At 52.1% G+C, this 24,953-nt stretch overlaps 1 protein-coding gene and 3 non-coding genes across 6 annotated transcripts; 1 reads left to right on the top strand and 3 right to left on the bottom strand.

Moving 5' to 3' along the window:
* Nucleotides 1-1,379: 1,379 nt before the first annotated feature.
* Trnag-gcc lies at nt 1,380-1,450 on the top strand. Its single transcript has one exon. It is a non-coding gene; the product is annotated as a tRNA-Gly (tRNA).
* Nucleotides 1,451-8,957: 7,507 nt separating this feature from the next.
* On the bottom strand, nt 8,958-9,039 carry Trnas-cga. The gene has a single exon. It is a non-coding gene; the product is annotated as a tRNA-Ser (tRNA).
* A 395-nt stretch (nt 9,040-9,434) lies between these two features.
* Trnat-agu lies at nt 9,435-9,508 on the bottom strand. The gene has a single exon. It is a non-coding gene; the product is annotated as a tRNA-Thr (tRNA).
* Nucleotides 9,509-10,001: 493 nt separating this feature from the next.
* Nucleotides 10,002-24,615, bottom strand: Per1 (period circadian regulator 1). 3 transcript variants are annotated; one of them, XM_021176228.2, is made up of 23 exons: nt 24,543-24,615; nt 19,062-19,469; nt 18,880-18,978; nt 18,632-18,786; nt 18,410-18,531; nt 18,113-18,314; nt 17,951-18,002; nt 17,683-17,825; nt 17,237-17,315; nt 17,058-17,164; nt 16,734-16,887; nt 16,515-16,623; nt 16,296-16,427; nt 16,029-16,134; nt 15,770-15,941; nt 15,550-15,680; nt 15,158-15,337; nt 14,340-14,573; nt 12,888-13,504; nt 12,235-12,421; nt 11,904-12,093; nt 11,443-11,593; nt 10,002-10,877 (listed from the first exon to the last, which is right to left on the bottom strand). In XM_021176228.2, exons 2-23 carry the CDS (start codon nt 19,334-19,336, stop codon nt 10,599-10,601), a joined length of 3,876 nt encoding a protein of 1,291 aa, XP_021031887.1. In that variant the 5' UTR covers nt 19,337-19,469; nt 24,543-24,615; the 3' UTR covers nt 10,002-10,598. The 3 variants fall into 3 exon arrangements, with proteins under 3 accessions (XP_021031887.1, XP_021031885.1, XP_021031886.1); XM_021176226.2 differs by lacking the exon at nt 24,543-24,615 and adding an exon at nt 20,972-24,534 and having other exon boundaries at nt 10,022-10,877; XM_021176227.2 differs by lacking the exon at nt 24,543-24,615 and adding an exon at nt 19,781-20,956 and having other exon boundaries at nt 10,022-10,877.
* Nucleotides 24,616-24,953: the final 338 nt, after the last annotated feature.

The raw sequence follows: 24,953 nt of genomic DNA, 5'->3' as shown, positions 1-24,953 counted from the left end.
CATAAAGCTGTATAATAAGGCGGGACCCAACTGGAGGGAGGAGAATATCAGGGGAAGGGAGTCTAAGTGAACTGGGCAGAACTCACTTAGGCATGAAATTTGGGGATCTGCTAGACAAGTAGATTTCTTGGAGGTTCACTATAGCCCCACCAACCTTGAAATAAATGTTGGCATGCTTCTGCCTCCAGGCTGAATATTATAATCTTCTCCCAACCCCTAAAGGCGCAGAGCAGATCTGCCGGATTCTACTGGCTGGCTGTGGGAAAAGACGCCTTTGTACCTGTCTCTTCTACTCAATTCCCACAATAACTCCGGTACTTATCCCTGCAGACGTAGTAATAAGAAGAATCGTCCGCCAAACTGACTCTATAGATATGTGACTTGAGTCCCCGGGAACAGATTTTCCTAAGGATGGCTGGACTAAGGGAGGACAAAGGAAACTTCTAGGGGAAAAAAAAAAAAAAGAATCCTTGAAGTATAAGTGAGTGAAGAAATCTTTTCATTCACTACCCTTGATCTTAGTTATTAGCCAAGAGGCCGAGAAGCGATACCTTTCCATTTACAAGAACTTGGTTTAAAACTAAATTCAGGAGTGCAGCTGGCAGGAAAACATAGAGTGCACCAGTTGGTGGGAGCTCTGGAGGCCTCTAGTGACTGTAGGGGAGCTGGGAGACGTGAACTTTGCTAAAGGGACAAGAAAGGTTTGGTTGCAAAATGGGATCCTCACCCACCTCAAACAAAGAGCGTGGCCTCTGCAGAAGGATGGATATGTCAACACCTGGAGACTTCAGGGCGAAGTGCCTGAGAAGGTAAAACCGGAATTTAACACGACAAGAAGGCCTGGGGAAAGGACATAATAAAGACGGGGCTACAAACCTAGCCAGAAGGTAGCTGTGGAGTCAGAGACAAAGTGGAGCCTCTTCCCAGAGGCCCTCCACATCCTGAGAGGGTTTTCTGGCAAGAGGCTGCCTTGCCAAAGGCAGAGCAGGAGGGGCCCGGTACTTGAGAAAGGGGGCACCCATTTGGGGTTAGGGCCCTCAGTACATCCCACCTTCCCCTACTTCAGCCAAATGGGAGCACAGATGTGTGGCCCCAGCAGGCCCCACCGCCCCCCTCCTTGGGAACCAGGATTGGGGTTGAGTTTTTCTCACCTGCACGTGAGGCTCGGGGCCTGAGGCAGTTTGCACCCGGGTGTGGGGCCGCCCCTGGCCATATGGAATGACTTTATGGCCCGGTGGCCGGATCCAACGCAGAGAAAAAATGGCCTGACGCTCCACCCACCTCAATGATTCTCTACAACCTTCTTCCACACCTTGAAGTAGGATTGGATCTGCCTCTGAGAAGTTCACATACGCTCATTATGACCTTCCTTCTTGTCCGCATTGGTGGTTCAGTGGTAGAATTCTCGCCTGCCACGCGGGAGGCCCGGGTTCGATTCCCGGCCAATGCACGGTACAGCTTTTTTTTTGTTTGTTTCTTCTACCTCAATTAGGAAAGTTAAATTGACAGCACATCAAGCAAGTATTATTCTTGCGTTTTAACATTTTAACCAAAACTGATATGTAGTGTTTTGATTCTGTGGCCGGCTTGGACGTTCCAAAATTAGTCTCTGACTCCGCAGGTCCTCACAATCTACCCCTACCCCTTGGGAGTTCTGGTTGCCTCGACACACATCTTTGTCCACACTCCCTGAGGCGCGACCCTGAGAAAGGACAAGGAGCTGGGATCACTGCCCAGGAGTTCTCTCCTTCCTCAGCAGGGGAGGGCCCAGGTCTTCCAGGTCTTTCCCTCTTCCTCTCTCTCCCTTTCATTTTCTAATCTCTGAAGCACCTTTTCCCCATATCCAGTCCTGAGCATTCCAGTTTTCCGTTTTTGCTGGTCCCTGAGCACTTCTCAGCGACTCCATCTCTCTGATAGTTTTTTTTCATGTCTCTCGGCGACTTCTGCTGGGGTCTCTCCGGGTCTAGGGTGTACTTTCCGGCTTCTGAGTCTCACATCCTTCTGCTGCTCCCTCTCTGGGCCTCTCCCGGCTACCTCGTCGTCTTTCCTGGTCCCTGTCGCCTCCGGCGACCCTGCGCTCCCACGCTCGCACCCCCAGTTCCCTGCAGCTCCCTGGCCCGCCCCTTGCCGGCAGCTTTGATCCCGCACGCGCCGCGCCCGGGAAGGGCGGGACCGGGCACGGCCACCTGCCGGGGCCACTTGTGAGCGACCCGGGGACCCTGACGCCCCGCGCAGGCTTTCCGCTCCCCTCCTGAGCGCTCCGCCACCTCCGAGCCCCTCCTCCCTGCCTTCTCAGGCTCGCACAGTCTCAATTCCGGTTTAAGCCTTCTTCTCTTCTCTGGGCTGTCTCCTAAACCTTTCAGCCTGGTCTCGGAATGTGTCAATGACAACTCTCCCTTCTCGGTTCCAAGCAGGGGCCGTGACCCTAGGAGAAAAGTAACCGCATCTTGGCGTCTCTGTGAGCCCAACTGGTACATTTGCCCACTCAGCCTAAATCTGTGTGTGCCTGCTTTGTGACCACTCTTGTTAGGCTTTCGGGTTACACAGGCTCAGAGCTCCCCTGAAACGTTCATTTTGACGGGGATGGTGGTGTGAAGACCGGAAACATCCAAGAAGGCAGAATAGGATAATTTCACATGGTTGTAAGGATAAGTGCAAAGACGTGACAGTGAAGTACTAGTTCGGTCGAAGTAATCAGAGGCAACTTCACGGTGGGGATAATATCTCCGCACGGTCAGCCATGAGTCCAAGCAAAACGAACAAATCCTGTAGAAAAGAGATCTGCTGGTGGCAGCTAGAGAAAGAGAACCCGGAACAGAGAATTTGGGGATGGCAGGTGTAAGATGGAATATAAGATAGATAGATAGATAGATAGATAGATAGATAGATAGATAATGGGTCTTGCTTTTCTTGCTGTTTTACCTCACTGACAGTTTGTCAGAATTATTTTCCATTAGTATTGAGGATTGAACCCAGAGTTTCCCCCTCTATTGGTCAACTTCTATTTTTATTTTTATTTTTATTTTTATTTTATTTTATTTTTATTTTTATTTTTATTTTTATTTTTATTTTTATTTTTATTTTTGGAGACAGGGTTTATCTGTGTACTCCTGACTGTCCTGGAACTTGCCCTATAGACCAGACTGGCCTCAAACTCAGAGAGCTGCCTGACTCTACCTTCTGGAGTGTACCACGGAAGTGGCCCAGAGCCAATTTTTAAAAGATAGAAATCATTACATTCTTTGCTTTGTTCTAAATATTACTTATTATGCCTAGTTTTGTTTGGTTTTTTTTTTGTTTTTTTTGTTTTTTTTGTTTGTTTGTTTGTTTGTTTGTTTGTTTTTTGTTTTTTTTGTTTTTTTTACATTTTATGTACACTAGGCAGTGGCAGCACACACTTTAAATCCCAGGACTTGGAAGGCAGGGGCAGGAGCATCTCTGAGTTCCTGGACAGCCAGCGTTACAAAGAGAATCCCTGTCTTGAAAAACCAAAAGTAGAAATAAACACTATGTGCTTCTCAGGCCCTCCAGCCTAAGGTTACCCTCGAGGGAGACCAGCTGAATGAACTGGGTGATTGGACTCCAGCTCCTTGCCCTGGTACAGATGTGAAGATGTGGCTGTGTGTGGTATCTTTGTTTGAGGGTATGAGTAGGGTTTCTCTGAAGGTCACAAGCCTCTGTCCAGAGAGGACATGCTATGGCTATATACTAACAGTACAGGCATATACAGGCATCTATGTCTCCCTATGCTTGCTCTATGGTGGGCCGCACTGAAGTTCGGGGGAGGGCAGCACATGGCCACATGTAGGCCTCTAGGGATGCAGAAGGTAAAAGGAAGACTAGGAGCAGCTGGTGGTCCTCTTAACTTCCCCTAGCCTACGGGGCAGCTCCCCAGGCCTGGCTTTCAAGCTCCTTCTTCTTCTCCTTTAGTTCTTCAAAGGGAAAGTGGTCTCCTTAGGATGCCCTAGGTCCTGAGTCGGGGATGTTCCTAGACAGCTGTTTCTGTATCCTTAGAAAGCAGGAAAACTCACTCTCTCAGTCAAAACAGCAAAACAGGGGAGAGTTCTAGGCTCATAAAGTAACTGTGGCCTAACTTCTTGGTCTTTTGTTCTATGATTCAAAACTAAACTGGGGGAATCTCAGATAAAATAGAAAAGAGCACTTTTTTCTTTTCTTTTTTATTGCTTTCTTCCTCTTCCCCCCTCCTTTCTCTCCTTGTTGTTGTTTGTTTTGAGGAAGGGTCTCAACTGGCAAGCACTTACAAACTTTAAAGACCACAGCTACAAAAGTTGAACGCTGCCTGCCACGGTACATAGTTACCCTACCTGCTCTGTTCTAGGCCCCACAGAGACAGCTCTGAACAAAACAGGCAGTGAGCTCTGCCCTTACCGGCTTCTGCTTTTGTGGGGACACAGTCCATATGCGTTACATAAACTCTTATTTGGCAGTCAGTAGGTCTGATGGAGAAAAAGGCAGAGAAAGGGAGCAGAGGGTAAAAACTGATTCTGCAAAGCCTCGTTCTAGAAGCATGGGGCGTCTGGATGCGGTGGTGCCTGGAGTCCTAGCACTTGAGAGGCAGAGGCTGCAAAATCAGGAAATCAACATCTTCCCCACTACATGAGGAGTTTGAGGCCAGCCTGAGCTACATGAGATCATGTCTGGGGTGGGGTGGGGAAGTGAGTGTGTGTGTGTGTGTGTGTGTGTGAGAGAGAGAGAGAGAGAGAGAGAGAGAGAGAGAGAGAACGATTTTTGTTCTGTACTCTCAGCTATTTATGTTGGCTAGAAATGTTCAACGTGTATTTTATCCAATGAACTATTGAACTACACACTCTGTTACACAATCATTTATTTAGAGTTGGTTGCGATGCACACACCTTAATCCCAACATTCAGGAGGAAGAGGCAGGCAGAGCTCTACGATTTACAAAGCCTAGTTTACAAAGGGGAGATCCAGAATAGCCAGACCTACAATAGAAAGACTAAGTCAGCCCAATGTGGTGGCACTCGGGAGGCAGAGGCAAGTGGATTTCTGTGAATTCAAGGCCAACCTGGTCTACATAGTAAGTTTCCAAGACAGCAAAGCCCTGTCTCAAGAAGGACAAACAAAAACATTAATAATGAGTAGTTTTATCTGTTTATTTATTTGAATCACGGTCTTGTGAAGCCTCTAATGACTTTGAACTTGTGTTCTTCTTGCCTCCACCTTGCAAGTAACTGGATTTTAAAACTTGCACCTTCACCCAGTTTTATGAGGGGATGATGGGTCTCGAAGCCCTTTGCACACGTTAGGCAAGCACTCTACCAAATTAGCCACATCCCCAGCCCTGAAATCATGTTAACCTCAGTTATCCTAGACAGTGGTAGCTCAGTTGGGTACACTCACAGCTCACACTGTCTTTTTGTTACTTATCAGCTGGCTATTCCTTGACTGCTTTCTTCCTTTCTGGCACACCAAAGCAATCCAAAATTATCTGATAACTTCATCCCCAGCTCTGAATCATCCTTTTACCCAAAGAGCATTCCTTGGTTCACGTTAGCAGAGAATGGCATTTCTTGGCTGATGGCTAGAGGGTTGTGTGTGTGTGTATGTGTGTGTGTGAGTNTGTGTGTGTGTATATGTGTGTGTGTATGTGTGTGTGTATGTGTGTGAGTGTGTATGTGTGTGTGAGTGTGTGTGTATGTGTGTGAGTGTGTGTGTGTGTGTGTTTTATGTGTTTTGTTTTATGTTCTGATGCCTGCCAGCATGTCTTTGCTTTAAGGGAGATGGTGTTTGGTAGGTAGAGGGTATGAGGGAGGAACTGAGGGGGCTGCATTGTCAGAGACCCCCTTTGCGGTTAGACATCCCTGAAGATGAAGTTAGATGGTTCCTATGACATCAGGAACTGAAGCAAGAGAGCCTTCAGACACACAGACGCTTTGATGAAGGATTTGCATCCTCAAAAGCTTGATGTCACTAGACTATCGCGTGCCTCGTGGCTTTGGCACACACACACACACACACACACACACACACCTTTTTGTGAGGCTCATGGAGAATTTGGTTCATTTTTTTTTGGTTTTTCGAGACAGGGTTTCTCTTTATAGCTCTGGTTGTCCTGGAGCTCACTTTGTAGACCAGGATGGCCTCGAACTCAGAAATCTGCCTGCCTCTGCCTCCGGAGTGCTGGGATTAAAGGCGTGCGCCACCACGCCCGGCGAATTGGTTCATTATTATTTGAGGGGGAGAAAGGGGCCACTTTCTTCTATGATTATGCCACTCATGTCATGAATATTTATACAATATGCTACTCGCCTCATGAATATTCATAATTTTCTTTGAAATCCACTACACTGACCCCCTTGGGGCTGGCTGCTCCATGCAGAGTCCCCATAACATAAAGAGCTATAAAACTGTGTATGTGAGAATTCATTTCTATTTGCACATACAGTACAAATAGTACAGCTCCAAAAAAATGAGTTTCTATTGACACCACCCACTGGATTCATGGAATCAGATTCATGCTTTTTTTTTTTTTTTTTTTTTCTGGGTCTGGAGATTGGACCCCAGGGCTTTTTCCCAAGAGGCAAGTACTACTCTACTGGCTGTAGCTGAGCCATTGGTGCTGTGTTTTCAGAAAGCTGATTAGAATTATACTGTGTTTGAAACCAACTCTCACTATGGCGCCCAAGCTGGTCTCAACATGGATGGAAGAGTAGAGATGTGTGCCAGCCTTCGCCCCTTCCTCCTCCGTTTATATATTAGAAATATCACTCTCTGCTGGTGAGGGAAAGGACGGGAAGTTCATGTCTGCAATCCCAACACTTTGGAGGCTAAGATAGAAAGATTATTGTGATTCAAAGGCTAACCTGGACTACATAGTGAGTATAGTGAATTTGAGGCCATCCTGAGCTACTGTGTTTCAACTTTCCCTTCTTCCCTCCCACAAAAAGGGTAGAGTGGAAGAGAACTGGAGTCACCAAGAATGGCAGTTAGTGAGGAGGGGCATCATTTAGAGAGTGTCTCTCCAGCACACACAAAGTCCTGGGCTAATCCCTGGCACCCCAAGAGACTGGACATCAGGGAGTAATTTTGGAGACCCCGCAACGATCCAAGTGAGAGACAAGCCTGAATTATGATGTAATAGTAAAGTCAGTGACGCTGTTACATTTCTAAAATGCTAAACCTTGCTTATTGGAAAAAGAAATTGCTGGCTGATCAATATGGAATGTCAGGGAAAGCGTGTGATCCCTAGTACTCAGCCCAGTGGAGACAGAAAGTGGCCAGCAATATATAATAAGCATTCAGGAACAGTTCCAGAGCTGGAGAAGGAAAAAAACGTGAGGCAATGTAAGGGATCGTCTGGCTTGTAAAGTCACTAGACCAGCAGAAAGCACGGGGGGGGGGGGTAAAGAAGAAAGACCAGGAAGAAGAGTAAGCCTGGTGACTCCTCTAACATGGGAGGTCCAGATGAAGCTGTGAATGAGCTGCTAACAAGGCAAAGGGACTATCAGGAGGGTGTTGTAGGCTGGAAGGCAAGTGAAGAGGCTATTTCTAAGGGCAAGCATCTGACCACTAATCATTTAGCAGTGTGATGGTTATTCCCTAACCTTAACAAAGGAAGAGAGGCTGGAGGGGGTTCAAAGGGGTAGAGGAAGGCAGGGACAGTGATGTCTTCCTGCTGTACAGAAAAACAAGTAACGGAATGTTGACTGAAGAAGAGTTCAGGGTCCAGGCAGCATCTTCCTCTGTTTACCGGCCTTTTCTCCAGTTGGCTTATGACAACACTATATTCTGAGTAATTGGGAAAGAACAGAGGCCTATTTAGCTCATCACTCTGGAAGCTGGGAAGCCTGAGATCATGGCGCCAGCATATCTGGTGAGAGCTTTCTTGTTGCATCAGAGCTTGGAAGAGGGAATCACGGGGTGGCAGAATAAGCAAGCTTATTGGAGTTGCTTCTTATAGAGATATCGTCATCATGAGAGATCCACTCATGTGACATCCTCTAGTTCAAATAATGTCCCTAAGGCCCTACCTCCCATCAGTTTCCGTATCTGGGGATTAAGTTGCCTTATACACGAGAGTTCTAAGGACACACCGCAGATATTTTTGTTGTTCTGAATGAAATCACTACTTCTGGACGCCGATGGGAGCAATACAATAGAAAGGAAAACTTGGATGATATGGAAAGCAGAGAAGTGTGGGCCCGAGAGGTGGAAAATCTAGATATGGGGGGGTTGGGGGTGGCCATAGTTCCCTGGGAGTGCTCTTCTGCAGTAATCAGAGAAAGGAAGAGTGGTGGCGATAAGCTACTTGAGTTGTGGAGTCTGGGGGAAACCATTTTCTCAGAGAAGCCGAAAATAGAGCCTCAGCCCCACACAAAGAGCTGTAGGCAACTAAAAGCAGGGAGGGAGAGAGGTGGCCCGCCCGCACCAGGAAAGACTAGACTGTTTTGCCAATGCCAAACACTCAGCCCTGAAAATACACATACAGGTAGCGTTATACAGACCGAACAGGTTATATTTGGTAATATATGTGTATATACATATACTTAACATGCATGCAATAACAATTAGTGGGGGGAAAGGCCATGAATTTGAAGGAGAGCTGGGACTCGGAGTGTTTGGGAAGTTTTGAAGGGAGCAAGTGGAAGTGAGAAATGTAATCAAATCACAAATCTCAAAAATAAGAAATGGTAGCGGCCAAGGTGAATGGATGACTCGTGGTTTCGGGTTATACAGTCGGAAAGTAGCGAAAAGGGATGAGCGATTCCGAGTGGAGCCTGTAAACTTCGTGAACGGACGGAGTTAGGAATTGAAATCGAAGCGTCTTTTACAAGTTCACAGTAAGTCGTACCGAGGCGCTACCGAAACGGTCCCGGGTGACTGAATCCCAGTGGGAGCTTCTTCAAAGAAAGAACTGGAAAATAAAATGAACTACTTTCCGCTAATCGGGACAGCAATACCAACAAAACTACTAACGCTGTGAGCAGGATTCGAACCTGCGCGGGGAGACCCCATTGGATTTCGAGTCCAACGCCTTAACCACTCGGCCATCACAGCCGCGTGCGGCCCTGGGCCTGTGGAGCTATAGCTGGCTATCAAGGCCCTTGACCCCTGCGAATTGCACCATTCCTTTTTTTTCTTTTCTAAAGCGTGCGCTACGCCTAGAGTGCCAAGTCGAGGCCTTTTCTTGAGCAGCAACGTCTTCCCGGGGCTCTCTTCTCAAGGAGCCACAGTGAAACCCTAATAAAACTATTACACTCCGTATGACAGTCTTTCTTAGGGTTGAGAAGCAGGGTCTTAAGAATCAGAGGTTTGCCTCTGTATAGTCTTAAAAGTGCATAGGAAAGCTGTCATTAAGCGTATATTTAGGCAAGTGGAAGAAAGGTGGCAGCAATCTCCTTTAGCATAGATGTCAATAATCCGGCAATAATATACCATTTAACACATAAACCAGGCACCGCTGGGATTCGAACCCAGGATCTCCTGTTTACTAGACAGGCGCTTTAACCAACTAAGCCACGGCGCCAACGAGAATGCACTTTGCACTTCGAAGTAAATCAGCTATTAGAGGCAGGTCGCAAGTAGGTGACTAGAGAGGAGATTTTGTATTTTTGACCAACAGTCCGAACTGGACTTCCTATTATTCAACCCTCCCAAGCTCCCCTCTTCTAAGTTTTAAGTTCAAGGACTGGTATCTTAACTAAAGTGACCAGCTATTTCTGTGTGCTAATGGAAGTTTTAGAAGTCAGCCCACGGAGTTCCAAGCGCTTCCACTTGTTTCTGCCACCATATGTAGAACTGGACTTGCCAAAACCTTAGCCACGGTGCCCTTTTTCTTGTCAAGATAACCAAGCTAAGGTAATGGTAGAGACTGTAGTTGTGTTAAGTGTAGAGTTTACAACGTCCTTGGCTGCCAGGAATGTGGAGGGAAAAGGAAGAGCGTTCATCTCCCACTTACACCGCGACCCTTGCTGGTGAAGGGCCACCCCTCCCCTCACCCAAACTCCCAACTTCATTTCACAAAGTCTTGGGTTTTTGGTTTTTCATTTTGTATTAAAAAAAAAAAAATAACAGACACAATATCAAAAACACAAATGTCATTGGTAGAGGGTAGAGCTGAGAACACCTGGGTCCCACCTGAGGGGCAGCACCAGGGACTCCATGGTCCACCAACCTCCCCCACCCTGGAGCAGCTAGGGGTTCACGGACCTGGATCCTACACAGATCCCAGGCTCCCCTCCTCCCATCTTGGGGTGAGGTGGGAGAGTGAGCTGTCTCTCCCAAATAAATAAGTGCAGCCCCAACCCTGCGACTGGGACTCAGGCTCAGCTGGGATTTGGAGAGACCACTTCAGCAGCTTGTCAGCAACCTTAACCAAAGAACCGCCAGTCTCCTCAGCAGGACAATCCTCCAAATGGGGCTGAGAACTTCCACTCTGCTAAGAAGCGAGAGGCAGCTCCTGCGCCTGGGCTGGTAATGGGGGTCCGGCCCCCTATGTTGGGAGAAGCTGGGGCAGTTTCCTATTGGTTGGTCCAGCTGTATCTTGAGTTATAAGAACCCCAACATGGTCGAAAGGAAGCCTCTCATGACTGCTGTAAGCGGCCCCAAAATGGAGTCTAGCTGGTGCTGTTTTCTTCTGCAGGTAAAGCTGGGCTGGATGAGCCCCCACCTTGCTCTTCTTCCTCCATGGCAGAGTCCTGAGAGCTTGAACCCTTAGCCCCAATTTGGGTCTGGGCCTCCTCACCACCATCACCCCCACCGCCTCCAACACCACCCCCACCACCCTCGCCTCCACCCTCTTCCATGGGCTCCAGCCCCAATCCATCCAGTTCTGAGAAGAGTGGGTCATCAGAGTGGCCAGGATCTTGAACGCTGCTGCCACAGTCCACACACGCCTTAGGGAGAGAAGGGAGGGTGAGTTATGTAGTGTCCTCACTGGGAACCGGCTAGCCCAGCATCCCAACCTTAACCCAATAGTGAGTCGCAAAATATACTCCCAAGAAACCAGTCCACACATGTACCTACAGTCTAACAAGACAGGAAAATCCTCTAGTGAGGGGACTGGAGAGCCCAGCTTCAGATCCCGATACCCACCCACACAGTGGCTCAACTCTCCACCTGCAGTTCCAGATTGCCTTCTTCTGACCTCATTGGACACCAGGTACACTTATGGTGTATATACGTATGCGCAGACTAAACATTCATACACACAAATAAATTTGTTTTGTTTAAAGGGCTTTGCTGAGATCCTACTATGGGGTGGTATGAAGTCCTGTCAGGAACTTGTGAGGTGATGTGGTTTAATAATATTATATAACTCAGCAGCACGTTTATGGAATTAGCTTCCTTCAGAATTAATGATCCAAAGATACTGATATCAGACGTAAGTCCTCTATCCCTTGACCTTGAGCTCAGTATCTTCCAGCCTACTCTCTTCCTGGCTTCCCAGACTTCTCTCACCGTCACATCAAGGGCCCGAGGCAGCTGGCCCTTCCGGACCCAGGAGTGCACAGCACCCAGTTCCCGCCTCTGGTCCTCTGAGAACTGTGGCTGCTGTTTCTGCATGGCCCGGAGCCTCTCCCGGTCTTGCTTCAGCACAGAGGCTGCATCCCTGTATGAGGAAGGCAGAGGCTAGGATCCAGAGTCAAGAGCATGGGTTGGCGTTCACCCTCAACCACAACTCCTGAGCCTGCCGTCTTCTGTGCCTTCTTGGAATACAAAGAAGCTTTCCACACCAGGAAACCTACCCTCAACTTGAGAAGTGCTAATAGGGCCCTAAGGAATGGGCGCTTATGCCACATTGGGCATCAATAGATAAGATTCAGCCCCAGAGGGAAGAACTTCAAGTTATCTGGGCAGTACAGGTAAGCTAGTCTCTCTACTCCTCTGAAAGGGAAGATGACGGAGGCTCTCCAGCTCACCTGGACGGCACCTGGTATGTCATCATGACATGCTGGTCGGCATTGGCCATGAGCAGCCAGATGGGGTCCTGGAGCACATACTTAATGACCTGGTCCCCAGGCTCAGTCCTGGCCTGAGCAGCCCCAGCTTCAGCCTCGGAAGAGTCGATGCTGCCAAAGTACTTGCTTGTATGGCTGCTCTGACTGCTGCCTGTGGGAGGGTGGAGAAGGCCAACGGAGCCAGGCTGACGGACACATTCACCCCGAGGGCTTAGCAGGCCACATTTCCAACCCACTGGCCTTAGCAAGGTGGGCCTCCCACCTCCCCGTCTCTGGGGACAGCATTACTCACGGGTGACGCTGGCTGAGGTGCTTCCCCCTTCGTGGGATCCTGAACCAGACCCAGAGCCCAGGCCAGAGCCCAGGGAGCCTGAGGCTGCGGAGCCTGTGCCCGAGCGAGAGTCTTCTTGTAGCAGTAGCTCCAGCAGGTCGCTGGAGCCTGAAAGTGCATCCTGATTGGACGACTCAGTAACCTCCACCTAGAGGAGGAGGGCATTGGAGAGGGACAGAAAGGCAATAGGGAATCACCACCACGGCTGATTTCCAACTGCTACTGGTGCTGACCAGAACCAAAGGAGGCACACCCAACCCAACAGATCGCTGCTCCTTGCTCCATGACACAGGGCCAAGCCGAGAGGAGAGATGACAATGGGGAACATAATGCTGGACCCTTTCCAAGCGGCAGATAAACCCTCAGAATGTATACAGATGCATTAATGGGATGTCCTTGCCACCTGTCAGACAGACAGAACTGTCCCTTCACAGAGGAGGCAGTTGATTTCTGCTTCATTCAGAAATTACCCTTGGATCTCCCACCCATACCAACTCCAGGACGCTGAGAACCAGCCCAGCAGAAGCACCAGGCAGAAGCAAGGTGGGGCGGGGGGGGGGGGCAAGGGCTGCGGGTACCAGAAGACTGAGTGGACAGAAGGAAGTGTTGCTTACCAATCTGGCCTCTGGCTCAGCAGTCTCCTCACTGGGAGGCAGGGGCCCCGCACTGCTTCCGGGGCCTCCTGCAGCAGCGCCCCCCTCTGTGCGGGGGGACTCCTCAAGCTGCAGCAGATTGAGCTGGAGTGGGGAGCTGCATCTTGAGTTGAACAGTGGGGAGTCTGGGCGGTGGGGGGGGCTAGGAGGTGGTGGGGGCAGGGATGGAGAGGGAGAGTGGGAAGCGGGCGTGGGTGGCCCCTCAACAGGGGCCTGGGACACCCCATATGGATAACTAGGTGGGGTAGGGAATAGATAGTTAGGGAGCACCAAGGCCACCATTGGGGTCACTAAGGGAGAAGGGAAGGTAGCAGGGGATACAGATGTAGGGGCAGGGGGAAGGGGCTGGGGTCCTCCTCGAGGGGAGAATACTGGGAGTGGGTAGGGCTGGACCACTGCTGGGAAGGGGGTAGTGGCTGGTGGGGGTGGCCAGGGTCCAGAAGAGGGCACAGGTGAAGGATGGGAGACATAGCAGGGAGTTTCGGGCCGGGGGGTCTGGTGGTGGTGGTGACGGGAACGCTTTGCTTTAGATCGGCAGTGGTGTCGGCGACCAGGGGGAATGGGGCCATGGTGGCAGCCTGTGGGGAAAGACCAGGGTTAACAAGGAGCCGGCCACCTCTACTGCCCTGAAACACTAAGAGGAGGACAGGGAGAGGGCCAGGCAGAGAAAGCTGCTCACCCTGCATGCGAAATATAGAAGACAAGGAAGTAGGGAAAGGGCGGGGAAGAATCACAGGAGCCAGGGGACAAGGGGGTTTATTGTGAAAGGAGCCAGAGAAGGGCACAGTTACATGATGGTCAAGCTGGGGTGTGCAAAACAGAGGCACACTGGCAGACAAGGGGAGGGAGAGGGGTCCATGGATGAATAGGCAGGTGACTTCAGTCCATCTGCCAAAATCCCTCAGGCCATGCCAGCCTGGATACTTGTCCTGCCAGTTGAAACTGTGCTCTGCCTAACTCACAATGGGATGATGCAGTGGGCAGAACAGCCCAGGCCTAAGTCCACAGCCGTCTGCAAAGGTCTCCTGCAGGTACCTCGAGGAGCTGTTTTCTATCTGCCCTTGAAGTCCACCCCAGCCAAGATTGCTGCAGAGTCAGTGATGCTATGTCCTATGTGGGCACAATTTCTCCTTCTTCCAGGCTAGGTTCAGAGTAGCTTACCTGAAACCGGGCACTTCTGCCTGCTTGTCTCAGGGCCAGCCCCCAGGCTTCCCTCCTCAGCCTGCAGCCTGCAGCCCTGGCCTAATAGGGAGATGCTATCTAGAAATCTAACTAAACACGGTCCTGATGATGAAGGCAGCATCACCTGGGTCCCAGAGCAGATACATCTTCTCTCACCATCACTTTATACCCCCCAGCAGCTGACTGCACACAAGACAGCTCAAGGAAGCCCCAGGTGGCTCCCTCGCTCACCAGGGGCTGAGGGGGCCACAGAAGAGGTGTCAAGTCCACGAAGCCTGCCAAGATCTCTGAAGCGGTTGAGGAAGGCTTGCTCTTCCTTCTGTGTGTGCAGGGACAGCACGGCCTTGGTCAGACCCACTGGGCGATAAGCATCTGGGGTTGGGTCAGGGGCTACTGTGGGGCTGGGGGCCGGACTGGGGGCTGGGCCAGGGGCCAGGCCAGGCAGGTCTTCCATCATGATGATGTCTGAGCAGGGGTGAGACGAAGGAAAGGTCAGCACAGCCACACACAACCTCCCTTTCCTACAGCCCAACCACCAAGGCGTGGGACCCCAAGCTACTCAAGGCTGCTTCCTTGCCAGGAGGAGGACATGGACTCTTCCTTCCATGCAAAATTATTCCAGGAGGAAAGAGGATACTCAGTCTCCGCCAAGAGCCTGCCCAAAATCCCTGGGACAAGACCTCTTCTTTACAAGGGAAGCCTTGCCACATGCTGCTTTTCACACAGTCTTAAGATCTACCCAAAGACCCTGAAGAGTCTTCAGTCTTCCCTGCTTTAGAGCATCTGTGGTCAGCATCTTAGGGCTGGACCTCCTCCCCCTAACCCAACTTTTATGTTTCAACAACAGTAAGAATGCAGGAAGGAGAATGGGGGAGGGGCAAGCAGCAGAGGTGAGTGGGGTGGACAGTCAGAAGCAGCAGGTCCCCCCATGCTAAGAAGGTCGCCTCCTTCTCTCCATTGGGGGAGGGGGAGAAAGGTAGGCAGGAAAGAGCTCTGGCTGAGGAACTAAATGGGGCCCCGTCACTACCCCCCTCACTCCACGCCCATACCCGACTCCGGGGGCTTCTTGTCTCCCACATGGACGATGGTGGAGCTGAAGCTACACTGACTGGTGACGGACACCACGCTCTCTGCCTTATTGGCCAGGGCGAGCGGGCTCAGGGTGCCTCCCACCACTGGCTCCTTCCGAGGAGTTGCCCCCTCCCCAGACAGCACTGCTGACGACGGATCTGTGCGGAGAGACGGCACTGGTTACCACCCCTGCCCCTGGGAGAGGGAATCCCAGGGAGGAGTGGGGAAGGGTTGGCTAGAGGGAGGAACCTGGAGATCAGGAGGCAGGAGAGGAGGGCAGGGAGAGCAGGGGAGCCCTAAGGCAGAAGTGTAAGGGCCTGGGACAGGCCGGGGCAGGGCAATGGGCGCCTGGCATGCACTGGGTCTTTACCTTTCTTGGCCCCCACAGGAACTGGACCTGCCCTCTGCTTGTCATCGTCAGAGGCTGAAGAGGCAGTGTAGGAGGAGGAGGAGGCACATTTACGCTTGGTTGTACTGGGAATGTTGCAGCTCTCCAAATACCTGGGGGTGGATGGAGCAAAGGGGTTAAGGGCAGGGCCTGGGGCCGGCAAAGCTGGGCCGAGAAGGAGGTGATGGCAGGCAGGCCTTACCTGAGGATGCTGTCCAGGCAGTTGATCTGCTGGTAGGAACAGCCAGAGGTTTCTTTCCTCTCTGGCTCCTCAGGGGCCAAGGCTAATGAGGCTTGGTCAGGAACTGGGGCCACCTCCAGTTCGGGGTTTGGGGACTGGCAGGGAAGGACTTTGGCTTTGAATGTACCTGTAGCTGGGGTAAAAGGAAAAGAAAGAGTAAATGGGTTGGGAATGAAGGCCAGCAGAACCTCATCCCTGGCCTATAGTGGTACCTACTCACCAAGGAGGCGGGGCCGGGGCGGAGGCTTGGCCCGAGACTCAATGAAAAGCTGTTGTCCCTGGTGCTTTACCAGATGCACATCCTTACAGATCTGCTGGAAAGTCACCTGTGGGACAGTAGAACACTGGGCAGCATTGGGGTGGCAGTGTCAGGAGCCCAGGGGTCAGGAAGACCAAGGAGGCTAGGTGAGGGTAGCACGAGGGCCTGGCAATGATGATGCGCAATGGAATGGACAACAGGAAAGGCGCCGTGGAAGCCGTTACTCACTGGAGCAGGAGGCCCAGGCCCCTCAGCGTCCCCACCATTGCTATCACTGGAGGAGCCAGGGCTATGTAGAGGACCAGGGGACATCAGAGGGCCAACTCCACAGAGCCCTGTGGGGCTGGAGCTGTGCACAGGCTACAGAAAGGAGAAGGATGGATTGGTTAGTTTCTACAGCCTCTTCCTGACTGACCACTTCACTCCTGAGCCCTCCTCAATAATCACCTGCAGCAGCAATCGATGGATCTGCTCTGAGAGTTCCTGGATATCAGAGTCCAGGGATGGAGCTGGGCTGGGGGCTGGGGGAGTGAAGACGTCCTCATTCAGGGGTGCCCTGTGGGGTTGTAAAGGCGAACTCAGTCCTTTCCCTACCCCTGCCATGTCCATACTGCCCACCCCAACGCCAGCATGGAGGACGTCAGCGAGGAGGCGCAGTTCCCTTACGTGCGCACTTTATGGCGACCCAGCACGAAAGCCACCTTGCGGCTCCAGGGGTGCACAAAACCGGCCCAGCTGGTGTCCATGGTGACATATTCCCCGTTCCGAGCACAGAAGCGAATAGGGGAATGGTCAAAGGGCTGGCCTGCCAGCTGCAGTACTGTGGGCACAGGAAAGAAAGTGGGTATCAGTGAATGGGAGATCTGAATAAAGCAGAGAAAGACACACAGAGATATCCAAGAAACCATGGCATCGAGAGACACCATCACAACAACAGTTAAGGGGCCCTGGGGACGGGCAGGGAGGGCGAGCAGGACCAGGAGAACTCACTCTTCTTATGAATGGCCAGCATGAGGGGTCGGTCCTCAGGATGTAGAAAGAGAAGTACCGGAGCCCCTAGGAGATCCTGGGGGAGGTAACCCAGCAGTGGGGCAGCCCTGAAATCGGAGCAAATGTCAGACCTAGGCCTTGGCCCTGGCTACCTACCCTCATCCAAGTCTTTGCCTTACCTTTCATCTACATCCTGGAAGAGGCAGCTTGGTGTGTGTCGGGTGGTGAAGATCCTCTTGTCAGGAGGGATCCGGGGAGCTGCAGCATAGAACACATAGGTCGCAGCCGTGGTGTCCAGCTCCCCCGCCCTCCCTCCTCTCTGCCTCCAGTCTGGTTGCCTGGCACTCTCCCTCCCAGCTCAGACCTGGCTTTATGGCCCACAGAGACTGAGTCATCTGGTGACTCACACCAGAGATGACACTGAGAGTCACTTTCTCACTTGTCACAGCTCAGGGACCTCATCCAACCCTACCTTGGAGCAGGGTCTGAACCCTCTGCCTTATAATACTTTTCTAACCCGAAGGACTCAGCTAGTGCCTCCCAAACTCTCATGTTGACCCTCACCCCATCCTAGAGGAAACCCTTCCTCCCGTCAGCCCCCAGGCCCGGGCCCTAGCCTATCCACCTTCATAACCGGAGTGGATGCGCTCTGCAATGAGTAGGCAGCACGGCTGTGCAGGTGCCCCATCTGAGACCCGAATCTTGGTCACATATGGGGTTAAGCGGAATGGCTGGTACCGAGGCCCTGGATCCCGGTCAGGACCTCCTCTGGCAAGGGAGAGACAAATATTAGAGGTTTCCAGGGGAAAGCTGCCCCACCCCCTTCTCACAGACCACATTACAGATAGCAGGGACGAGTAGGAGAGAGGCCTGCTCCTACTCCCTCTCCTCACCTGATTCGGCAGAAGACAGACTTTTCCTGGGTGAAGTCCTTGAGGCCTGAACCTAGAGCAGAAGGGAATGGAAGTGACCAGAGCGCCATCTCTGTCCTGAGCCAAGAAGAGCCCACAACATGAGAGCTTCCAGTCCTCTCCGCAGGAACGAGGGTACTATACCTGCAGAGGTGCCAGTGCCCCAGGTGGGCAATCGTGATGGTGTAGTAGAGCCATAGAAGACACCCACATCCTGGGGAGCTAGGAGCTCTGAGAAGCGGGCACCCCGAAACACATCCCGTTTGCAACGCAGCAGGACACCTGCCTGCTCCGAAATATAGACAATCCGGCCTGTCAGGAAGGACACAGCCACAGAGAAGGTGTCCTAGAATGAGACCAAGACCGAGAGAAGACTTAGGAGCTGTAGGAATGGGAGTGGGGGGGCGGGGGCTAGAACCAAGGACCCAAGCTGTAACTGACCTGGTTTCGAAGTGTGTATTCGGATGTGATGTGCTCCAGTTCCTCCAGGGTATAAGTAGACATGTCCATGGCACAAGGCTCACCCTCCTCCAGACTCCACTGCTGGTAATACTCCTGGTTAGCTGTAGGAGAAGGGAACCCAAGCCATATTCAGTTAGGAGAAAGGCCCCTACAGTAGTCCGAGTCCTGGCCAGACCCTGCCAGCAAGCATCACTCACTCACCCTGCACCTGCTTGACACAGGCCAGAGCATACTGCAGTGTGGCCAAGGTCCCAGAGCGGCCCTTGCCCCGACGCTCTGGTGGCAGTCGAAGTTTGAGCTCCCGAAGTGCAGTCATGAGTTCTTTCTGGGTCCTGGCTCGAGCTGACTGTTCGCTGCTGCAGGACCCACAGGAATGAAGGGGTAAAGGTATTAGCCCCGAAGTCTGGCCCCGGCCCCCAGGCATCTCCCTTAGCCCTCAGCCTACACACCTGCAGCCACTGGTAGATGGGTTGTCCTGCTCTGAGCTCGCACTCAGGAGGCTGTAGGCAATGGAGCTGCTGGGTGGGGATGGGCTCTGTGAGTTTGTACTAGAAAAGAAGGAACAGGCTAAGGTGAGGGAGGGCCACGTTGGCAGCATCATACCATCATACACACACACACTCGCACACACCTTTTGCTGCTCTCAGTGGTCTCCAGCAGAGCTGAGTCCTTGCCATTGCCAGAAGAGGAACTATGAGAACTCCGCTGAGATGCGCCCCTGGACTCGGGTCCGTTCGACTCATTGCCACTTGAGCCATTGCTGTTTGCATCAGTGTCATCAGCCAGGCTGGGGCCTGGACAAGGCCGGTGCTGCGGGGCCCCAGGGGATGGGACTCCTCCAGGACAAAAAGGTTCTCCGGGCCTGGGGTCTCCTCCCCCATCGGCCCCTTCTAGGGGACCACTCATGTCTGGGCCATACAGTGGAGGACGAAACAGGGAAGGTGAAGAAGCCACCACGGGTGTACAACGGGGCTTTTGAGGTCTGGATAAAGGAGGTAGGACGCCTGTCTCTGAGGGCTGACTAATTTAATCACGGCACCTAGAAAAAGAAACCAAAAAGGAATGTTTAGCAAAAGCTGAGCTATTAACCCCACAGCATCTGCTGGCTACACCCAGTCCTTCCTCTGCCTGTCCCTCACTGTTGTGACTCAGGCCTGGGGCTTGCAATAGAAACATGTTCTATTTCCTATTCCCCCTAAGGATACCACAGGTAGAAAGGCAGCTCTCGTAGGCCATCTCTTACACCCCTTGCCAGTGTGGAATGAGTACAGCCTGAACAATCGACTAGAACAGTAGCTGAGGGTCAAAGCTTGCAGGTTTCCTATGCCCAAATTCTCATCAGGTCCCCACCTGGTCTGGGACTCTGAGGCCTCGGAGCAGGGGGTGAGCTGATCGCCTCCTATATTTAGGCTTCCGGGCTAATTTTATCCGGGGGCGGTGCCACCCCCGCTGCACATGCGCGCCGATGTGCCTGGCCCCACCACGCGCTTCCGCCACAGCCGCGGTCGCCAGGGAAACCGACGTCAGCCGCTGAGCTCAGCGGTTGCTGGAGGGACCACAGGAGGGCAGGAACGACTCCTCCCCCAATCCCCATCTTCGTGGAAGTGGGAAACCGATCCAGTCCTATACTGGCCAACACACCCTCATACTGGCTAACAAGGTTCAGGGCAGCGGGGAGGAGAAGGACACCCACCATAACAAATTCCCAGGGCCCAGAGAGCCTAGGAGCCATGTGAAGAGTAACAAACTAGAGGAACTCCAGGAGCAAGTCCTAGCTTCCCCACTCGGCCTCTGCTCTTTGTGGAAACGCCCCCATCCTCGCTCTTGCCTCGAACATTATTCTGATCAAGACACTGCTTTTCTTTCTCAGGCCCCTGCCCACTCCCAAACACCAGGACTGGAGTTACCACTTGCCACAGGCAAGGACTCAGGCATCTTCCTTCGTCCCTTACTTTTCTAGTTAACCCTACTACCACATCAATGCTTTAGATAGGGGACACACAACAATCAGCATATATAGTTTTTCCTCTACTCCCCGTCTAACCACACCCCCATCCCAAGTATTTTCTGAGCGCCAGGAGAAAAGGGAAGGAAAGCTGTGGCCAACGGCAAGAACTAGCGCTGAGAACAGGATGTTCCAGCCTGAAGCGGTTGACATCACGACCGGCACGAGGCCAGGAATTGGAGGAAGAGAGGGAGCGCAGAAGCCTGAAGGGGGTCTTTGGGCTAGGGCAAACCCATGGACTCCCGAGTGTCGAGGAATGTGTAAAGGGGTCGTGTTCGCTAAAGGTCTCAGGTTCAGGATGGCTGCCCTGGAGGAGCAGAGGAGGAGGTTAGGTGAACGAATAACAAACGCAGACAACCCGTGCCGGGTTGAGTTGAACACCTAGGGCCCCAGGGGCGGGGAAGGGTGGACAGTGACAGGAAAGGCAGATTATTGTTTTGCTCTCTGAGAGCTGAAAGTGACCCATCACGTTGGAAGTAGTGGCGGCCAAGCTCCGGGACAAAGACTAACCCTAGGATTGCAGCAGGGATCCCTACCTGGCCGTTCCAGCGCCCTCCATCCGCTTGCCGTTTCGGCCCGCAACCCAGAAGCTCCGCGAGGCTGGGAGGCGGGTTGCATAATGCCAGGCCCTGCCCCTCATTGGCCTTCTGCCCGAAGAGCCGCAGGCCCCGCCCCCGGTTGGCTAAGGATCTCTTCCTGGCATCTGATTGGCTACTGGTCCCCACTGAGGTCAGGGCTGTGTCACACACATCCCTGCACGTGGACTTGGGTGCTGGTGCTGGGCTGAAGGGCCTCAGACACCGCTCAGTCAGCCAATGCGATCAGGATGTCTCACACAGTCAATAATGAAAGGGAAGTGAGGGAGGGAAACTAGCCCTTTTCAGGGAGGATACCTGGGTCACAAGAAGTGCTCAAGAGAAACCTACTTCCTAAACTGACCAGCTTGGCAGAACAAGACACCTGTTCTGGTGCCGGGTGAATGAAATGTCTGCTACCCAAGGGAAGTGGGAGAGAGAAAAACCCAGACTGACATTCCCTGGCCTCTCCCTGGCCTTGTCATAAAGAATCCAACCCTTTCCTCTGACCCTTCAGATCCTGAGAGAAGGGCAATTGAGGGTCCACGTGTCGTTAAGGGGTGAGTGGGTGATGGATACAGACAAACGGAAAGGACAGCAAAAGCCAATGGCCACTGTGAAAGGAAACAAAAGCAGGTGTTTCGCTAGCCAATCAGAGAAAAGGTCTCCAGGAAGCCTACTTGGTGACTAGTGCTGCCTCTGCAGAGGATGCAGCCACCCACATTTAGGGCTGCCCCAAAAGTGGGGGCCAGGAAGCCAGGACTACAAAAGGGGCAGCAGAGAGGGCAGTTGCGGCGGTAGGCAGAAAAAGGATGGGTGGCTGGGTCAGCGTCAGGACTGACAGTAGATGCTCGGTAAACAGGATGGCTGTTTCTATTAAGGATAGGTAGGGGAGAGGGAGCCTCAGGAGAGGAGGCAACAAATTACGTTTTCAAAAGAAAAGTAGAGCATTGATTCATAAAAAGAGAATAGGGACTCGATTTTGGGGAGGTGGGGGAACAACATGCCAGTCTGGGTCCAGGAGAGCTACAGTGACACAGCCCCCTTTCCTAGGCCTGAGCTGAGTAGTTCTCAGGCTTCCCTGGAAACGTAGGTGGCAAGTGAAGAGGCCACCACACAGCTGCTGACATAATCAGCTGTTAAGTGCACGCCCCTCACTGTCACGTGGCTAAAGCTTTCCTTAACAATGGTGTTTCCCTTGGAGGAGGCGGCGAGGCAGGGTTCTATAGAAATGCTGGGACACAGACGTGTTATAAAATAACCCAGAAAAACAGAAGCAGGGAAACACAGAAAACAAAAGACACGGGAGGCTGAGTGCTCAGCTTCCTCCTCCTGAAAATGATGCTGCTCTCATGCCCCCTCGTACTGCGTTGTGACCGTGTGCTGTCCTTTTTTTTTTTTTTTTTTCAGACCCCTTTCTCTTTCAAAAGCTCTCAAGGATTTAGGTGTGATTCCTCTGACCCAAGCAGCCGTTGCTCGCCCACTTCCGTATCTGTCATTTACACAGACAAAAGGTTTCAGCACTCCAAACAGCCCCAACCTGATCCCAAGGCCCAGGCTGTCGAGCCTCACAATCCCGACCACAGTAACCAGGCTCTGCTGCCGTCAATGGAGAAGAGGGGGCGGGAGAGGGAGGTGACGTCAAAGCGGAGGCAGGAGGCGGGGCGAGGCAGCCGGGGAATGTGGGGCAGGGAGGCTGGAGAGGCAGCGGTTTGGGAGGCGGCCAGCCCCAGAGGGCGGCGGCCAGAGCACTAGGGAACATCGTGTTCTCTTGGCCGATGGCCCAGGACATGCACACAGCCTTGGCGCCTCCCCCAACCCAACGACAGCGGTCCTGTACAAAAGCCAAAAATTCCTGGAGAGACGGTTAGGAGGAAGGGGGTCCCCCTCCCCCGCCCCCATGCCTGGTTCTCTTTGCGGTACCCGCTTTTACCCTCCCTTAGCTGGGTCTTAAAACTCCTGGCATTGGCTTTTCCCCGTCACCAGACTGTACACAGTTACTGGCCAGGTACCAAAGAGCTAGGGCGGGTAAATTGGAGGCCTAGGTTCTGAGAGAACGCACCTTTGCTCCTTCCCTGGGGCCCCCCTTCAAAGGCAGACTTTCTAGTTACTATTACAGCACAGAATAGGTGTGGGGGGGGGGTGTCAGGGAGAATGGATTTAAGATGAGGAAGTCAAACTGGGACACAGCAAGTTGCCTCAGTCTGGGGCCCAGATCTTGGGAGAGGAATACAGGGGAGGAATGATGGAATTTGGGCTGGTGCCCAAAGACCAAAAAAAAAAAAAAAAAAAATCAGAGAGAGGGAAAAGAGGAGTCATCAAAACTTGCAGAAAAACAGAAGATGAGGACTGCTCTCGGCCACAGCATGCACATAAATCCCTAACTTATATCGCTATTCTTTTGTTACCTTGTAGTTTGTGTTTGTAAATGATCCAAGCGCTGTGCTAAGAACTTTACACATATTGTTCTCATGTAAGCCCCCAAACAACTGAAGGTAAGTGTCACCCTGATGTCATAAGGAAAAATTAAGACTTAGTAGGTAGTTACTAAACTTGCCTTAATTGTCTGCTTCATTCTCAGCTTCCTAATAATGGAGCCCAAGGTTCAAGCCCTAATGATGGCTTGTCCTGCTGGCTTAGGGACCCTGTAAAGTGTTACCAAACCTCTACACTGCATTCCAGCACCGTAGGGCTGCGGGGGAAGTATTCCCCTGTTTCTAAGCTTGGTGCCTAGAATACAGGCTATATCCAATTCCTTCACCTTCTCCCCCCTTAGCCTGATCTCAAGGCATTGTTTGTGCTCCATGAGCACCATCATGGTTCATTTCTATGCTCAAAACCCGAGCTCACCCGAGAAGCCTGCAGGCACACTGCTTTCCTAAGAATCTCACTTCCTCCCTCTCCTCCCTCACCTCTGCCCGACCGACCGTCTAGACACCAGAGCACTCCTTTGGTAACTCCACCTCTAGCAGCTTAAGAAGAGTAGACGAAACGGTGTACAGAAACCCTCCACCCTATCCTCCCTTTCAGAATCCAACAAATTACTAGCCCATTCTTATTTCCGAGCATGTCCCTGAGGCCACGATACCACCTATAGTCGTGATGAGACAGCCTTTCGGTCAAATCAACACACCAGCCTTTCTCAGATCACCATACTACGTTCCCGCCCGCCCTACCAGGGCGGCCTCTTCCAAGTGTTTAGGGAGCCTACCCCAAACCATAACCAGCTCTCAGGGGTCATATCGCAGGCGCTTCGGCTCCCTCGGATGGCTAGGGGCTTCTGAGCACCCTGCGCTAGCATTAGTGTCCAGGGACCCTAGAGTGGTGAGAGATCTGATGCTGGTAACTCTCATTCATGTTCCCCTAGAGCTGAACTTGTGGTCCCTTTCTCCACAACCATTAGGCATTTGTTCTGCAGCTAATTCACATTTGCATGATCCCTCACACACACCACGCCACTGACACCCCTTTTGGCCGAGCGCACCTCCCCGAAAACACAAGTTCGACGGCCCCGGAGTAAGGGGCTACTCACAGTTCCGAGCGCACGTAGACTCCAAATTTCTTCACTCCTGGGGCTCCTCCACAGACTCCTCGAGGCCCTCCCACCGCCCGTTCTGTCACGCCTCCCTAGCTTATTGGCTCAGAGACGCCAACCCATGCCCCGCTCCGCGTGCAGCCGGCAAGCCCTTGTAAAGCAACCATTGGCATTTCAGAACTCAGTCATTTTCCCATTGGACAATATGACAACCGGTAGTGATAGAGCCACGTGAGGGCGGGGGCGCCCCAGCTCGTTGATTGGACATCTGACCGGAAACCACACCCCCACCCACTCTCAACATTTTTATTGGCTGTAGAGACAACCCCGCCCTGCCTAAATCAGTGACGCAAATGCCAGCCCTGCCCTAAAAACTTTCTCATAGGCTGAGAGGGCTCAGAGCTGTAG

Source organism: Mus caroli, chromosome 11 (genome assembly GCF_900094665.2).
Source record: "Mus caroli chromosome 11, CAROLI_EIJ_v1.1, whole genome shotgun sequence".
NCBI lineage: Eukaryota > Metazoa > Chordata > Mammalia > Rodentia > Muridae > Mus > Mus caroli.
Note: the sequence above shows the minus strand (reverse complement) of the source record. Positions and strands in the feature narration are given on the sequence as shown.

What these genes read in the sequence shown, in the direction of transcription:
- Per1 (XM_021176228.2), bottom strand. Translation starts at nt 19,336, where the DNA reads ATGAGTGGTCCCCTAGAAGGGGCCGATGGGGGAGGAGACCCCAGGCCC. An exon ending in ACCACTGAGAGCAGCAAAAG is followed by an intron (nt 18,979 to 19,061) that starts GTGTGTGCGAGT and finishes CTTCTTTTCTAG; the next exon opens with TACAAACTCACAGAGCCCAT. An exon ending in TGCCTGGACAGCATCCTCAG is followed by an intron (nt 15,681 to 15,769) that starts GTAAGGCCTGCC and finishes ATCCACCCCCAG; the next exon opens with GTATTTGGAGAGCTGCAACA.